The sequence below is a fragment of the Paramisgurnus dabryanus genome, chromosome 5, assembly GCF_030506205.2.
Source record: "Paramisgurnus dabryanus chromosome 5, PD_genome_1.1, whole genome shotgun sequence".
Lineage (NCBI taxonomy): Eukaryota > Metazoa > Chordata > Actinopteri > Cypriniformes > Cobitidae > Paramisgurnus > Paramisgurnus dabryanus.
Window position 1 is genome coordinate 32795000 of NC_133341.1, and position 19145 is coordinate 32814144.

General features: G+C 37.0%; 1 protein-coding gene across 2 annotated transcripts in view; it reads right to left on the bottom strand.

Moving 5' to 3' along the window:
* Nucleotides 1–2441: 2441 nt before the first annotated feature.
* The window catches only part of srrm3 (serine/arginine repetitive matrix 3), a 50130-nt gene continuing 33426 nt past the window's right edge, over nucleotides 2442–19145 (bottom strand). Inside the window, exons 11-14 of one of the 2 annotated variants that reach the window (XM_065251147.1) lie at nucleotides 10382–10653; nucleotides 9951–10184; nucleotides 8328–8450; nucleotides 2442–4762 (exon numbers count right to left, since the gene is read on the bottom strand). In XM_065251147.1, coding sequence (XP_065107219.1) covers nucleotides 4549–4762; nucleotides 8328–8450; nucleotides 9951–10184; nucleotides 10382–10653 — 843 coding nt within the window. In that variant the 3' untranslated portion in view covers nucleotides 2442–4548. Of the gene's footprint in view, nucleotides 4763–8327; nucleotides 8451–9950; nucleotides 10188–10381; nucleotides 10654–19145 lie in introns of both variants that reach the window. The other variant, XM_065251146.1, reaches the window with a different exon arrangement.

Sequence of the window (19145 nt, forward strand, 5' to 3'; positions counted from 1 at the left end):
TTTGAAAAAACTGACTATTTGATGATCTGCCTTGAGTTTTGTACTAACAGTTGTGAAATTTTACCACATACCTGTGATAATAGTACCAAAGCGAATAAAAAAAACTGTAAGCATGTTTCCTCATGGGGACATCAAAATGTCCCCACAAGGTCACAAAAACACTGGTATTCCTATCTTTGTGGGGACAATTGGTCCCCACAACGTGATAATTACCAGGTACACACACACACACACACACACACACACACACACACACACACACACACACACACACACACACACACACACACACACACACACACACACACACACACACACACACACACACAGACACCGTTCCCATTACACAGGAGCAATGGAATGACAGAGATCTTTGTTAAGCATGGTTCTGGTCAGCAACTGGTCAATACTGTAGATCCTTTACTCTGTACTAGGGTTAGGGTTAGAGACCCAATCACATATTTGTTATGAGCAGACTTTCAATATGAATTTAGTAGAAAAGTTAGCATACATTACCAAAGGGAACAAACATGGATGCACAAAGAAATAATCTATAACACAAAGTATCCAGCATGTATGTTTTTGTCAAGAAAGTATTTGTCATAAAGTGTTTTTTTGTCATGTAAAGTATTTCCAAAGAAATGTTTTGACAAAAAAATATAAAACTTACATTTTTTATTAAACAAAACATATTACATTTTACAATGTATTACTGTTGGTTATTTTTCTGAGGTTTAAATACACAGAATTTATGATAAATTAATGTATTTTATAAAATGTCATAAAACTTGGGCCCCCCGGCACCATCTGGTGGTCCCCATTTTAAGAACCACTGATGTAAAGTATCTCTCATGTAAAGTTTTGTCATGTAAAGTATTTGTTTTTAAGGACAGATAGGTCTACTCTACAAAAATATCTGTCCTTAAAGGGACACTCCACTTGTTTTGAAAATATGGTCATTTTCCAGCTTCCACAGAGTTAAACATTTAATTTTTACTGTTTTGGAATCCATTCAGACGATCTCAGGGTTTGGCGCTTTTAGCATAGCTTAGCATAATCCACTTAATCCGATTAGCATCGCGCAAAAAAAAATAACCAAAGAGTTTGTATATTTTTTCTATTTAAAACTCTTTTGTAGTTACATTGTGTACTAAAACCGATGGAAAATTAAAAGTTGTGATTTTCTAGGGAGATATGGTTAGGACTATACTTTCATACTGGCGTAATAATCAAGGACTTTGCTGCTGTAACATGGCTGCAGTAGGCGTAGTGATATTACGCATCACCAGAAAATAGTGCTCTTGGTAACTTTCAATAGCAGGGGACTAATTTGGTTATTTTTAGCGCAATGCTAATGGTCTAATCAGATTCAATGGATTATGCTAAGCTATGCTAAAAGTGCTAGCGCCAGACCCAGAGATCAGCTGAATGGATTCCAAAACGTTAAAAATCAAAAGTTAAACTCTAGGGGAGCTGGAAAATGAGCATATTTTCAAAAAAGTTTTTTTACAAATACAGGTTTGTTTGTTTTATCTTACTTCTACAGTGTTTTTTTGTTGTTGTTTTTTGCTGTATTGTGTTTGTATGCTTACATAAAAAAGACATTTTAGAAATGACCAGAAATGTGGAGTGATTTTGACCTTCCAGAATAATGCCACACAACTAAAAATATACAACTGATCCATTTCTCATGTTAAAAGTGGGTGTACCTGAATGCTCGAGAGAGACAGGAACCTTCCAGAATCAAACACAAACAGATCACATGAACAGCTGCAATGACAGGACGCCCTCTAGTGTTGGTAGACAGCAACTGCAAATTTAGAAAAGCTCAAAATATTGGTAATACTGTATCAGAAAATCACACTGACCTCATCCCAGCAAACAATTTTGCGTTTAATAGCCGCCCAAACAAAGTCCAGACATCTAAACTGTAAAAAAATGTCTGTAGAAATGACAGTATTATGGCAGCTGGTTGCCAGTAACTTACTGTAGATTTTACATTTATGTTATTTACTGCCAACAGTTTGTTCAAAGTTAAATGAACATGAAACATTTTCAGTCTTTATCTTTTAAAGTAAGTTACTGGCAACCAGATGCATAATTACAGCTAATTTTTTACAGTGTTTAAAACAAGAAAAAATTTGGGCTGTCAGTGAAAATTGAATAGATTTATAACCATAGCCTAAAAATAAACAAAATAAATGAGTAAATGACACCAAACACAGTTGACTTTTTTACATAAAGGAGTATCAGACATCTAACAAGTTATCTTGGCAAAACCAGCACGTAACCAAATTTTAATTTGGGTTACTCATATCCAGACTATATTGGGTTTATATGATGGCTGTTACTTGCTGTGCATACTGCTATTGTATGCAAACTGTCTGTATCTACATCTAAATGAATTAATAAAATAAAGAACAAGATCGGGGAAAAGAAGATTCGTTTGTAGATAGTTTTATTATGCGTTTCATTATGACTCGTACACTAAATCTACTGACTTTATACAATCCAGCCATTAGAGCTCATGTAACTCACATTATTACAGTAAATCTTATAACACTGAGGAGACGCTTAAAACGGAAGACGGACGCCAGTTTCTCCATCGCAAATTAGAAACCGCACAGATGAAAACTGCACCTGCATTAAGTTCCTTTAAAAGCTCTTACCAAAACTCACAGGAAAAGAAGAAATAACAATAATAAATAATAAAAATAAACAGGAGTCTCCCCAGGACAAATGAATGAGAGAATAAATACAATACCAGATTCAGGTAAATCTTTGCAAAAAATGCAAAACCCGTAAAGCAAGCTGCATATAAAAATGAACACCAAAATATTGTTTTTTTCATAATTCTGCATTTAGTATTTGAGTGACGGCTTAATTTATTCATTAGATATCAAAATGGAGTCGAGTGTTTGAGAGGTTTAAAGTTTTAAAATAAAGTTAAAGAAGATTATTACATTCTGATGGAAGATTAGATATTTGACATGCAATGATAAACCGTTTACAATAAGACCAGGAACAGATTTCAATAAACAGGGTTCATTTATATTTCATACTGATTTAAAATGAGTTTGTCAAAAACAAAAAAAGTGCTTATATATCTTTAGCTTTCCTTCTTTTCGTAGTGAACATATTTTGCGAAGTGTAACTCTTAAAAAATACTTAAGTAATCATAAATAAATATGCAATAAATATCAATCACAAGTATAAATAACCGAATAAATAGAATAACACATAAATATAATAAAAAGATGTGTGCGCTTATTTTTGCAGCCTGGTTTCATGGTAGGTGAAACTAACACTAAAAACAATAATTTAAAAACATCAGAGATGTCAGATAACTGTACACAAGCTCTTACTGTATTTATATGCACTACACACAGCCAAAATATAAGTGGAATACTGTATATAATAAGAATAATAATAAATATCACGTCTCCAAAAAGGACTCGTGTTATAGGTGCATCAGATATGGATTTGTCAAACAGACCCAAGAGTAAAGGAAAAGTAGAAGAGACGCTGAGATCAGTGCAGTTGATGTTGGATGGGATTTCTCTCCATCATGCCAAAGATTCCACATACAAAGCCTCGCGTTATCCGGTATATAACGTGAAATATACAGTGCATAGTTTACAGCCAAAACTTGCAGCGTAAATATTCAAACATACGCTCATTATAATACAACTTTTAAAAAAAGCTGATCAGTTTTTAAAAACTGAAAAGATGAAAACTGTTCAAATGTCCAATTCACAATCAAAGGAAAAAATGAAGGAATTATATTTTGCATAAAGAAAACGAAGCCTGTTTGGAAAATTATTGGATTGCATGACATGATTAAAGACAGCCATGACAATAATACCACAGTACAAAAAAATCTGATTCCAGTGGTGCTCAGAAATAACCTCTTTAAATCTCTTTATGTACGATGTCATTTTTTTCTGCTAATTTCATCCTTTAATGAGTGTAACAAGATAATGTCAAATGTAATATTTTGTTCTTGTTTTTTATAAGCTCCTATTGAGTTTCGCTTTACAAGAGATTTTAACACACATTATTTCATTTTAACTGTAGCGTCTGACGATAAATGAACTTTTGGTCATTTTTGCAATGTGGAAGAGTTTCAGAAAAAGTGCTTTCTCATCTTTGTTCTTTAGGCTTTCTAAATATAAACGCTGGATCTGTACCCACCCAGAAACTTTAGCTTGCGATTGACATTACATGATGATTACTTATAATCTGTATAAATCTGGGCCTAAGAAGTGAGATATTTTGCTTTCGATTTCGACGTCCTTCCTAAAGTGGTTTCTCTGGCTTTGTTCACACACAGTGCACCCAAATCTGTGTTATTTTCAAATCGGATTTTTAGAAAAAAATAAACAAAGCCCTCATTCCCGGTTACCAGCTCTTCAGTTGATATTTTTCCATATTTTCGGACAGTCTGGTCATCTAAAGAGTCAGGAATGAATTTTGTGTGACGGGAATAAAACCTTCTGTGTTATCTTCATGACAGATCCTATAAGGGGAACGTAGAGATCCTGTCGGTCAGAATGCAGGGCTCTCATAGCTGCTTTGACTGCAGTAACTGCGAGCTGCGCTCGATCGACTCCTGCTGCGGCTGCGACTGTAGCTGCTGTAACTGCTGTAGCTGCAGTAACTGCGACTGCGGCTGCGACTGCGACTAGAACTGCTGTAGCTGCTCGCTGAACTGGAGGACGATGGGCTCGGTCGGTAGTACGGGATGGGCCGCTTTCTTGCGCTGCAGAAAGAGAGATAATACTGTAATACTCATACATAATAGTGCGACATTAAAATACTTAAATACCACTTTGACCACACAACAATAAAAAAGTTGTTAAATATATTTTGAATTTTACCATATTAGTTGAATAAACCCAAGCCTCTGTGCTGAATTAAAGAGGTCATTCACTCTAGAAATGGCTGGGTGGTTGCAATAAGATCTCACAAAGTTTCGTGGGATAGTCGCAGAATTTTTTGCTCATTTTTCCATGGCATTCTCACGGATCTCCGCATTTTTCCCTGGCCCTGCCACAGACTTTCTTTCCGTGGCATTCTCACGGATTGGTACTGCTTTTTCCTATTTTCAAACCATTGTCGCTTCGGTTTAGGGTTACATCTGGTGTTTGCGTTAGTATGTCACTTTAAGTATTGGTTTATACTATTTTTTCTGATGTATTCTTTTATATTATATCTTTTAAACTTTAGGGTTAGAGTTGGGTTTGGGTAGGGATGTCATTTTATGTAACCCTAAACCGAAGCGACAATGGTAAGAAAATAGGACAAAACAGTTGAGTACAGTTCAGGGCCACGGAAAAATGCGGAGATCCGTGAGCAAAAAATTCCGTGACTATGCCACGGAAATTCATGAGGTCAGGTTATTTTTAAGCCATGTTGGGTAAATATTGGACAGAACAATTGACCCAATGCTGGGTTAATATAACCCATGGTTGCATAACAACAACCCAACATGGGATAATTTTTAACCCAGTAGTGTGTTCTGTCCAATATTTACCCATTATGGATTAAAAAAAATATGGATTAAAAAAACTTTCAGAGCCATTTTTAGAGTGTACTGGTTTAAAACTTGGTCAAGCTGGTTAAGGTTATTAAAAGCTCATTCAAGGTCATCTATCCAGCTTGCTTAGTCCAGCTGATCAAACATCTAAACCAGCAAATGATCATAAATATAAAGTTTGCAAAGCTAATCATTATTATAATATTTTGTAATCAGAATGTAAAGAAATGATATCCAATGATATTGTGGTCAAAGAGGTGAAGTTACAGGCGGTGAAATGCTGGTTAGTTTCTGGAAAAGAAGTTTAGCGAGTGTTATTCAGCACTAGTATTGTAAATGCACATCATGATCCTCATTTCCAAGTTACAGTAACTCCTATACAATTAAAGATTATAACAGGACACAACACACTGAGGTCAACTTTACATGTGACGTATGTTTGTTAAAACTTCTGAAGACTATATCATCACAAACAACACAGATGATCATTTAGTTTCAAAGCCAGTGAGCTGCCTTGTTGTTGCATGTAAGCTAACTACATTATAATCTAACACAACCATTTGGATACTCCACAATCTTAGATTGAACTAATATTAATTTTCAGTAGTGAATAAATAAAGTATTTTTATTTTGAATGCATCTGCAATGCATTCTGGGATTGTATTCTCCGTAAAACATTTGCATTTCAATTTGTTCTTTTTAGGGCAAAATGACTACAGCTGTATACAGCAGAGGTTTGCATCAGTATGATAGTTTGTTATTCTGTCTATGTTAGCAGCTCACTAGCTTTAGGAACCCAACTATATAATCCTTCATTGTCTTTCCATCATTAAACTGCTGGATTGTTAGTGCTGATCTGTGAAGAAGCCAGAAGAGTTTTGGTGATGTAAGTTAATGGTTAGAGCAGTAAAGATCGAGTGAACGAGAGAAACACTGAGTAAGTGAGAGTTGAATAGAGTTGTACTGCATCATCGAGCTGATTCAGGACCAAACTATAGAGGGCCCAGATGCATGGCAACGGTTACCACGGTAACCAAGGCCTGTGGATCAGCATCATTCCAGCTTGAAGTCTTCAAGGGAACCTTCACACAGGAGAGAGTGACATCTAACACATCAGAGATCAGATCTGTATCGCAGGAAATCACTGCTTTTCATCTCAAGCATAACCTTAGAAATTTAACATTTACATTTAACGACTTACTGTGGGTTCACACCAGCGCATCTAGCTTGCCGCTTGAACATTTTGAGTTTACTCGCTTCATTCACACGTGAAAGCCGCGCGTGAAATTCTTGTCATCGAGACATTTACACGGAAATTTGCGTAATGGGAGGGGCTTCTGCGATTCCGCTCACTTCCTTTAATCACGTCACTACTAGAGCAAGCTCCTAATTGGTTAACGCAGCACGTTTTTCCGCCAAAGTTTACATTTTGCAACTAGCGCATGTCCTGCGGCAACGCTTAATTTGCGCGAACTAGATGCACGAATGAGGCGGAATGGCATCTACCGTGCTGCACTAACTGTGGGTTCACACCAGATGCGAGTTCAACGATTTTGCGCGAGTAGATTACATACAAAATCAATGCAAAGACGCTTTCAGACGCGTCCTCGCGTGGGGCGATGCGAATGATGCTATATGGACAGCATGTTTGCTGCGAAAACACGCACTACTCGCCTCAAATGCGTCTTCGCCCAAGTTGAAAATATTCAACTCGAGCGAAAAATTCGCATGACACGAAGTTAAATCCCGCAAGTAATCTAGAGCGAGTAACGCGATGCCCCGCGTTTGGTGTATTCACATGGGGCGAAAGCGTTAACGCTTGACAGAAGGCTTGTCTGAAGCGTGGCCAACAGCCAATCGCAGTGGCCGTTACACATGCTCCGGTCTTCCATAAACATAATTGGCTGGCTCTGCCTCCATTATTTGCACAAGGCGATCTGATTGGCTGGCGCACGCATTGTCGCTTGAAAAGTTGAGAAATGTTCAACTTCTGCAGTGAAGTGACAACGGCAGTGACCGCATGACGGATCCACAATTCAGTTTGGCAACGCCTGACATCGGCCATTAAAAGTGAATGGAAAGCGGCAACGCGTACACCCTGTGTGAATTTACCGTAAACATCTCATTCACGCCGCAAGACCTCCAGACGCGCGTCAACGCATCTTCACATTGACTTAACATTGAAATCACTCGCGCTTGGCGCCTCTACCGAGGCTGGTGTGAACGCAGCATTAAAAAGATTAGGAAACAAACAAAGTTTACTTAAACCTGGAGATAAACAGACAGGTTAGAGATTTGAAAAACAAAAACAAATTAAATAAATACATTTTATTTTTTCAACTTTTTTTGCTAGTGATGAAAACAAACCACGCAAAAAGCAGACTGACTTTTTGCTGTCATTTTTTCTGCACATCCTGCAGCCATTTCAATGCAAACACACAGTACAGAAACCAGCCTGTTTCTTTTTTTATGTTGACCATGCAGTTATTCAGTACATTACACACGCACGCACACACACACACACACACACACCTGAAAGACATCAAAGTTTTGAGTACAAAAAGAAACAATGAAGCTCTTACATTTGCAAATCACAGGTCAGAACTAAAATCCGAGACAGTGACGTTAAGTCTTATATCAAAAAAACACATGCTAGAAATGACCTGATGATAACAATTACTGTCACAATACATTTTTCCACATTTAGGAATTTAAATAAAAGAAACAAAGCATTTTTGATTAAGTGCCATTGTAACTGTTTAAAGATCTGAATCTCTGTCAAATGTACCTGGTGATTCTGCGAGCTTCCATGAAACTGGGCGAGTCTCTCCGTCTCTTACGGATAGGAGAGTAACTGCGGGATCGCCGGCGAGCTCTCTCTGTATCTGAATGATGAGGGCTGTCTCGATCTCTGCAGACAGACAGACAGACAGACAGACAGATGAATATATCTCCTATATTCTCTGCACAGGTAATAAAGATCTGATGTAGAATCTGAGCTGTCAAATGCACCAAGTAGTATTTTACTGTTCACATAATCCCCTCTTTCCTTTCATTTTTTAAAAATCCAAAAATATTAAATTCCAGATTCACCTACTGTGTTTAAGCATGTGGCTTTTTCCAAATAATTTAATAAGATTGCATTTAAAGTTTAAAAGCTTTATTTAAAGTCCCAGTGAACAGGACATCGCAACCTGCTACCCAGTCTCACAAAATTACGTATATAGTCACGTCAGTTTTTGATTATTTTTCGTTATACTGTCATGAATTTCCGCATTTTATTTGTGACCGTATACGAATTTCTGTTAATGTGTCATTGTCACGTATTGGTTACTCAACTGCTTTTTCCTATTTTCAAAACATTGTCGCTTCGGTTTAGGATGTCACTTTAAGTATTGGTTTACACTATTTTTTCAGATTATTTTTTTATATTTTCTGATTTTTAAACCATTGTCGCCTGGCGTTAGGGTTAGAGTTGGGTTTGGGTAAGGATATCATTTTATGTAAATCTAACCCTAAACTGAAGTGACAATGGTAAAAAAAAATAGGACAAAACAGTTGAGTAACCAATACGTGACAATGACACATAAACAGAAATTTGTGATATGATCACGAAAAAATGCTGAAATTTGTGACAGTATCACGAAAAAGAATGAAAAAATTACGTGACTATAGGTACGTAATTTCGGGAGACTAGGCTGGCAATCAACTTTTGTAGTGTGACATATTTCCGTTTTAAGTGAAATCAAAATATCACACAAAGAAAAAAATGGGCATGGCTTGCGTTTTCCACTGTGAATAGACCCTTTTACAGCTCATGTGATCAAATAGCCTGCGCGCGCATTTGGGCAACGGAAGTGGTGTTATTCCCCATTGGTTCTAACGTGGTAGCAACTCAGAAAGTTTATTAAAACGGTTTCCCAGCATCAAATTGTCTGGTTGTTGCGTTTGGTTGCACAAATATAATATACTAATATACGTATATATGTACCTGGCAACTTTATTTTTGGCCATCTGCTAACGTCTTCTATCCACTCCCCTATAGTACACGGATCTGGTAGCTGTGTTGAAAATGTTCATAAAGTCAATTTTTTTTAAATAACTTACTGTTTGTGTTGCTTCACTTTTGATTCTTACGATACTTCCGTTGCCTAAATGCGCGCGCATACGCTGCCACGTCATCATTGTGTACAAACAGTAAAAGGGTCTATTAATGGTTTAAAGTAGGCGTTTCATTCAGTAATGACTGACAGTTTGAGGGGGCGTGGTTAACAGATGCTCCGCCCAAGTCATCTAGTTGACATCATCAGACAATGTTCACCACAAGAGGGCGAAGTACATTTTTTAGATTTTGATTAAAGTTTATGGAGGCACATGGATTTTTTTAATAATAATCATAGTGGGGATGTACCTGGAGTTGTTTTGCCTCATATGTGGTGATTTGCTTTTGCTGGGGTCTCGTTCTCTAGATTGAGCTCGTGATGAAGATCTACCGCTGCTCCATGAACTGGCACGCTGACGCCCGTGACTTCTGCTCTTCTTCTTCTTGGACGTACGCTTGTGTCGACCCGGAGACGTGGAAGAAGTGCGGTGATGGTTCTGACCTCGTCCACGACGATGTCGCTTTGATGAATGAGATCCTTTTCTCCTGTGTGAGCAAAAGCACAGACACTATCTAAAAAAAAACTCTCTTATCCAATAGAAGAAAATGTTACTAAGTTATGCTTTATAAAGTTCAGATCTGAGGTCTTTGATGATAACTAACTAAAATTACACCATTATCATTATTTGTTCAAACATGGAGAAGCAATTAAGATTTTCCAGGTGCGTTTCTATTCTTACTTCTTCTCATTCTTGGTTTTAGTGTGCGGCTCATGTTGGGAGTCGCTGCTGTGTGCCGGCGAGTGAGTCGTCTTCTCTCGAACTCTCGGCCGTCCGCTGCGTCTCCCCAACGATTCGGACGGCGGTTTGCCGTCTCCGCAGGCGTCTTCAGCCGTCTGGGGCACCGGTCCGACGGGACTCTTGGGAAGAACGAAGGGATGCTTAGCACCTCTCAGATGAGACGACGCTAACGTCTGCGAGCTGGAGGGCGATGACGGCAGAGGTCGAAGTTTCTGCAGGTGAATTTTAACCGACAAACCAAAAAGAAAAAGAAAAACAAACAGAAATAAACATTGAAATTAGAATCGGTTTCCTCCTGGATGAAAGAGCGGACTTGAGGGTACTTGCCAAAAAAAATCTCTCAAAGAAAGTGCTAGGAAATCTCTCTGGCTTACAGACAGTCCTCTATGGTGCAGTGCATGCAATACTCGGCATGCAAAAACATAATGATTTGAAAAGAATAGTCCCAAAAAAAAAAAAAAGGGGGGGAGGGAGAATATGCCAAACTGTAAAAAAAGAGAAAGGGAAAGAGAGAGAGAGAGAGACTGAAGTGTAAAGAAGAGAAAGAGGGCTTTGAATTTTAGAAAAAAGCTACAAACCAAAAGGTGAAAAATCAAACTAGAAAAAAATCAAAAACAGACAACTTGACAGAACATCACAGAAATGGAAAGAACGAAATGAAAATTCACAAGAATTAGAAAACATTTGGTCGTCTACTCAATAGAGCTTGCTTCTGGATTGTTTTGTCCTTCAGACAATTGCTGAGATGTGCAGCGACCCTTGTCCTGTTTTAACAGCTTTTTAAAAGGTTATTCTGTTTTGTTTCAACTCCCTTTTGGTTAACATCCACTTACCAATAAAGTGGCATTCCCTCCTTTAGTAGGTAAGGTTTGAAGAGAAGGGAAAAGTGGGGCAACATAAGTGCATCATTAGATTCACAAAATGCAAGAGATAAAGACACAACCCCGTCCCTGGATAGTGAATACTGTATGAACAATGCATGAAAACCAAATCAAAGAGAGAAAGAAAGACAAAAAGAAATCAACTCGACACGATTATCACAGTGTGTGTTTGTATGTGTGTGTGTGTGTGGGCTGAGACACTCGTCCTGAATTTATCAGTATGACATTGTTAAGTTATCATCGTACTCTCATCTCACCGGTTTCGGTCTCTTCTTTAATACACTATGACACTATGGCCAGGGGTGTAAAGTACCAGAGTAGCTGTACTTTATATACACTTCATTATATACAGTGCTTGATGTACTGACAAAAGTTTTGTGCATAACAGAATAAGATTTTACGTACTTTTAAATCTGTGTTTCCAGCGTGCCCAGACTAATGTTGCCTTCACGTGCTATTGGAAATTTGATAATTCCCACTTCTCGTGATTACGAGTTGAGTTTGTTATCAGAAGAATGGAGGACATACTAGCGAGTGTCATGGGACAAATGTTTAATGACAAGACCAGCAATGAAGCTGTTGTGGATAAAAAAACTAATGAAGCATACCTGCCACAGCAGAAATCAATTTTTAAAGTTTGATGGCCGCCCATCGTGAGAATTTTGGTATCAAAATAATTTCAGAACTTTCCAGAGGTAAACACGACATTAGAGGGTGTTCATGTGCAAATTTTACCTAAGAAACTCAAATTGACCATAATTCAGATAGCACCTGAAGGCAGTGTAACTATATTGGAAAAAAATATTTTTTATGCTTTTTGGTTTTGCAAACTGAGAGACTAACCAGCAAACTGACAAATGTACTTATAAATATATACTCTTTATTTGTTTTTCAGACATGCTTAACCAATCAGCCTATTAATGTCATTCATTTTTTGTGATATTTTAACTCTTTCCTCACCATTTACGAGTCAATTAAAAGAAAACACTTCCCTGCCAGTGATGCTTCCCTGACGAGTTTTTACGGTAATCTTTACACAATTTATAAGGGTCTGTTCTTTCATTTGATATGTTTATAATTTTAAAGAAGAATTAAACTTTTGTGAAATTCATAAAAAATGCTGGCGCTGGCTGACGGGGAAAGAGTTAAAAAATTATTAAAGTTTTAAAACAGTCCCTCCAGAAAAACGTGATTATTATCGCATGATTCAATGAATAATCAACCAAAGTCTGCATATTTATATTGCATTTTTTAAATACGCCGCACTTTCGGCATATAAATTGCAGATTTCTGCTCGCAAAATATGTGGGACTTGCATGATTTCATGATCCCCGCATTTTCGTAGCAAAAAGTCACATATATCGTAGCAGAAAGTTGAAAAATTTTGCATTTAATTCACACAAGCGCAGCCATCTCGCCTGTTGTCATTTCGCGATTTGAACATCAATGAAAAGCTGCAAAAGATGCAAACAGTTTTGAACGCAATTTTGGCAAGTTCCTGCAATTTCATCGCATAAATTGCATAAATATCCTGAATATTTCATTGCATTTTTTAAGAAAACGTGCCTTAAGATCAAGGATTTTCGCCCGCAACAATCACAAAAAAGAAGGACTGTTACATATAGCAGACGCTTTTAAAAGGTTAATGTTAAAAAGTTAAAAGGTGCATGTTAAAAAGTTTCACTCCAGCTGACTAAATATATCGGCCATGTAATGGAAACCATGTGTCACACCGTACCCATACTAAAGCACAATTTCTCTGTACTTTTAACACCCCTGAATGTGTTTTATCACTCAAACACATGTGTGCTAAAGGTCTATGTTTATGCACTTTATCAGTACACTAACATACAGATGTTCTGCATTAGCACAAAACATTTTTTTATTTCATGCAGTTTATAAAAATACAAATACATTTCTAAACTAATAATCTTCAGTGTTGGCATTGAGGTATTTCAGTATTGAGGAAATAAACTCATTGCATTTATTATGTTATTAATCTAATTCATTTACCACAATGCAAGAAGCTGCAAATTAAAACAGAAAAATAAAGATTGATATTTTGTAACGATTTCTGACCTCAGACACTGATAACTGAATAAAACGAAAGAAAAATCTACAAATATTTTCTAAAATCGAGAAACCACAGGATTATGTCAGAAGTAAATATCCCATTTATTTTCTTTATAAAAAAAAATTTTAATAGCAATGCTAAGATGATAGATGCTTTAGAAGTCATTGTAAAAACCATAACAAGTTGCCATGATAAATATTTAGCTTTTATACTTGATACTGATTCCTTTGTCTTTATATTTTAATTTATATTCAAAACAATGCTTGAAAAGTTTGTGACTGCACTGCAAAAAATGATTTTCAAGAAAAAAAATTCTTAGTATTTTTGTCTTGTTTTTACAAAGCCCCTTAGGGGACATGGAGCAAAAATTTCGCGTGCGCACGTGAAACTATCGCGTGCTCACATAAAACTTTTGCGTGCGCACACGATAATTTCACGTGAGCACGCAAAACTAAACTTAAAAAAAATTCTGCACATGAAGGTTTGCGTGAGCACATGAAACTAAACTTTAGATTTTTTTACTCCAATGTCACCCTAGGGGGTCGGTATGTTTTCGGTAAAAATATCTAAAAATTCTTACATTAAAATGCTTTTTCTTGATGAGCAAAACGACCCAAGAAAATAAGTCTAGTTTTTAGACCAAAAATATCAAATTTAAGTGATTTTGTGCATAAAACAAGCAAAAGAATTGCCAATGGGGTAAGCAAAAAAATCTTGAAAATGTTTCTAAAACACGAAATTCAAGAAAAAAAATTACTTAAATTTTTATTTTTACTGAAAACAAGACAAAAATACTAAGATTTTTTTTCTTGAAAGAATTTTTTTGCAGTGTGAAGATTTTAAAAAATCCCTTCGCAGAAAATAAATGGGGAAAATACTTCTGAAATGAAAGCCTTTGAACAGGTCTGTGTTCTGTATTGCGCACTATAAATAAATACAAAAAATAAAAAAGCTGAATGTTAACCTGGAAAATTTGGAAACAGCCCTCGTGTGTCGAGAAAATAAAGGAAAGTGACCAAATCATACGAGACGTACAGTACCATTTCACCAAAAGACAAAAGGAATGCGGCACAGACAGAAAATGCATTCTACCGAAAAAGAAGAAAACAAAAACGCAGACAAGAGATGAACCTGTGGGGAGGGGGGCAGTGTGTACTGAACGCTGAAGCATGAGAGCAGAGGTAGATTTCAGATTGAAAAGAAAGGCAAAATAGAGAATGAAAGTAGAGCAAACAATTCTAAAAGGAATCAAAGAATGATAAACAACCCGCCAACCTTTGGTTTTCCTCAAGATAAACAAAGAGAAAGAGAGATAGAGACACTGATGTCAAGCTAGGGTGCTTGTCACATTCTCCACGTGCGTAGGCAGAGCATTACCTACCTTTCATTTCAACCAGTGACACGGATGCAATATCAACAAAACAAAGGAAGAAAAAGGGGAAAAAAGGAAAAAGGAAAATTCTCCGCAGCGAAATGGGAAAAAGACAATGAATTCTTTTAGTATCCAAGCTAAGATTATTTGATCCACAGACTAAGGAGACAATTCCAACAAAAACATAGCAAAACAAAAGAGTGGACATACAAAAAAATTAAAATGATACCGAATGATACTCCGAAAGCAGTCTAGTACATGAATTGCTGTCTTTTCCGCTCGGACACAAGAGCAGCCACATTTCTATCGTTAGGGTCGAATCGGCTAGAAGGAACGTAAAAATTAATGGCATGCATGCAGACTCGTGGTGAAAGAGAAAGCATGACGGGACATCGAACGGCACAGATGGATGGATGGAGGTGGGAAGGGGTGGAGGGCGGTCATTGCTAAATGAAAAACTAACATTGTAAAGGGACCCCAGTCACATTTATAAAGCCATATCATGATGATGATGATGATGATGATACGGCCTGTGAATAAGAATTTATCCTTGTATTTGAATAATATTTGCTCTCAGCAATTGTCAATTTTTTTTGCCAAGAAAGTAAAGCGCACCACATTTGTTTTAAGACCCCCAATCCAAATGGCTTGGGTCCCTTTGAGTGTAAGAACTTGACTTTAATTTGTCCTATTTAGTTGGGTAATAACAGAGCATTCGTTTGTCCCTTTTAAACATCTAGACAAACATTACACGACTGAAATATAGACAGGACCCACATAGCAACAGACTCTGCAAGGGAGCTGCCGAATTCGGAGCAGATCCACCCCAGAGTCTATTGCTATCTGGGAAGGAAAACATCATATTACATCAAATATAAAATAGCTTTTACTGAATTAGCATCTGTGACCATAGGAAGAACGTTCAGTAAATATAAAATCACTGCTGTAATGTCCACGGCTGTCGTAATTTTTCAGGCATTTTAACTAAGAGAGAACTCATGAATCTGTCGTTTGAACCGCATAAACAAATAGAGGCCGAATGATCAGGCCCGGACTCTGGGATCAGGAATTCAGAATTTACAAAGGATCTGAAGGATTGGCTTGCGACGTCTCTCATCTAATCATTCGTGAGCACAATAACAGCAAGAATCAGATCGCCTGCGGTACACCTCACACATATCTGAGCAGAACATGAGCAGAGTTTTACTGTAACTGTATTGACAAGAAAAACTAGTACACATACCCATTTAATCTACCTGGTCCAGTTCCAAATCATATGAGTGCTTTTTACAAACAAGACAGAAAAGTTTGGGCATTTATTTGTGGGAAGATATCATGTCAATTCAAAGAGGTCAAGAAATCAATCAAATAAGGATGGATTGAGCAAATGAATAAAAAAACTGTATGAGATTTTCTCAAACACTGCATGCAAACCCATTCTGTACTGTACAGAGATCAGATATACTGTCCTGTAGACCAGACTCTTCACAACTGTGAAATTCACTCGTACACATTCATTCTTACAGAAATATATTTTAGTGTTGGTCTGTTTGATTTTCAAGTCCCTCACCTATCAGTGTCATTTTAGAAAGTGCATTCTGATAGTATGCAGACCCTCTTCACTTTTTCAGTTTTGTTATTTTGCAGCCCTATTTTCCTTTCATAATAAAATGATCTATTATTACCTTATTTGGAAGGGTCATGAATAATAATGCTGAGCTCTGCTCTGATTGGCTGTTTCTCCTTCAGTAGCTCTGTGTGTGCGTAAACAGATCTTATGTTTGAGTCTGTATCAGATTTTGAGGAAAAAGCAATTGTTTGGAGATTGTTAATGGACGTTTATGAGTTGTAAGTTTGTGTTTTATTCAGTATGGACCTGCAAAACGTAACTGTAACGTCAATAGTAGAACTTCAGCCTAAACGCTAGCATATAGCATTAACTAGCATAATAGCATTAACTAGCATATAGCATTAACTAGCATATAGCATTAACTCAGCAGTCACAACTTTGTTTTTAGCCTTGTAACAACATTGTACTTAATTTAATGTTGGGTCGTACATCTAGGGCCCGATTTTAACGTTCTAAGCGCATTGTCTAAAGCGCACGGTGCACGGTCTAAATGGGCGTGTCCGATGCCAATTTTGCTAATTTAACTACGGAAAAAAATCGACCGTGCGCTCGGAAAAGGGTTGTTCCTATTCTTGTTATGAGTAATGGGTGTGTTTTGGGCGTAACGTGCAATAAACCAATGAGAGTCTTATCTCTCATCCCCTTTAAAAGCCAGTTGTGCTGGCACTATGTCTAATCCCTATTTAGATGACGGACTTTGTAAACTGAAAAACTAAGCAGCAGAGGAAGAAGACCACCAGTATAAGAATAATGTTTAAAAAATGTGTTGTTTTCATTTTTTATTGAATCTTTAATTTTTTGGATTAAAACCTTTAAAGCCTTTTCCTTTCAGTCATAGAGGTACAAATAGCAGGCTTTTAATTGCTGTAAAGGTATTGATATCCTACATAATCATTGTAATCTCATAAAATAATTTGCAAATATGCAAGAAAAGGTTTGCAAAGTTTGGTTGGGTTGGATGGGGACCGTCGATGTACAGCCATTCTCAAATTGAATAAAGTAAAAGGGGTCTGAATACTTTATGAATGCATATAGTTAAATACACAAATTAAAGTTTACCCAAAAAATAAAAATACAGCCTTTCAAGCGTGAATTGAAATATGTAAATATTGAGCCCCTAAAATGATTGAAAACTACCTTTGAAGCGTCGGTTCACCTAAAAATAACAATTCTCTCATCGTTTATTTACCATCAAATTATTACAAACCTGTATAAAGGATTTGTTACATAAAGAAATATATATTTGTAATCAAGCTGAAAGAAGGAGTACTATTGGCTTCCATAGTAGGGAAAACAATATAAAAGTCATTGGTGCTCAGAAATTATTTGATTACAAACATTGCTCAATATCTTCCATTGTGATCAGAAAAAAATGAATGAACCGATTTTCATTTTGGGGTAAACTATCGCTTTAAAATATTTTTTGTAACATGCCAAAATGGACAATATACAAAATCTTTTTTTGTAAACTATGACTTAAAGGTGCAGTGTGTAATTTTTAGAAGGATCTCTTCACAAAAATGCAAAATAATATACGTAACTATTTTATCAGGGGTGTATAAAGACCTTTATATAATGAACTGTTATGTTTTTTTTACCTTAGAATGAGACGTTTTTATCTACATACACCGAGGGTCCCCTTACGTGGAAGTCGCCATTTTGTGCCGCCATGTTTCTACAGAAGCCCTTAAGAAAGCTTCTCTATGCGTTTCAAAACGAGGGGTGAGCAGTGGACTGAGCTGTTGGTTGCAATGCGCAACCTCACCACTGGGTACCGCTAAAATTTACACACTGCACCCTTAAATACTAAATGAGTAATGTTGTAATATTCTAAACTGGTTTAATGCATCAGGCTCAATACATTAATCTTGACTTCAGTGGCGTGTTTACCCACCACGCAAACCACGCAATTGCATGGGGCCCCCGTGGGTTTGGGGGGCCCCTACTAGCCACAAGGTGTGCGAAAGTATGTTATGTTTATTCAGACCCAAATCTTAGGTACGGATAAAGCACGCGCAAGCGAGAGATTTGCGAGTATGTACGCAGAAAAATATTTGCGCACATCCTTGCGAGGGCACATATAGGCTACTTCATGAGCAAAACTCTACGGGAAAGCGCATCTCTGCTTAGTGCAGCCACACAAGTGCTGGAATGAGCGCTCGCTCGACTCTCTCTGTGCTCTCCTAACTGCACAACATTCACTCAATGGTCAAGTTTACTTTAAAGACTTTGGGCTTCACACATGTGATTGGTGGTTTGGTTTGATCAGTGACACGCATCTTTTGTTCCACGCTCGTAGAGGTATAAACATGATAAAGACATGCAGGGGTTTGAATCACGTCAAAAATACATAAATCTTATTCTGTATCTCATCATTGTCATTAAAATCTCATATATGCTTGTTGTATCTCACAGTAAGTTTGTTTTTGCAATATAAACATGAGAGTTATGTGATTCCCATCCATAAATTCAAGCAATAACCAACTTACAATGTTGTTTGCTGGTGTTTGTTAGTTCAGTTTGTTAGATCAGTCTGAATAATATATCATATATACTGAATATTATTGTTGTGCAATTCAAATAAAAAACCTTGGGCAATGCTGGGGCATGGGGGGCCCCGGTTCTTGGACTTTGCCTAGGGCCCCCAAAATGGTAAACACGCCACTGCTTGACTTGACTGAATTTTGATAACTGTAACTTCATATACATAATTTAAGGTAATTTACCCAACATCTGCAATTGCATCC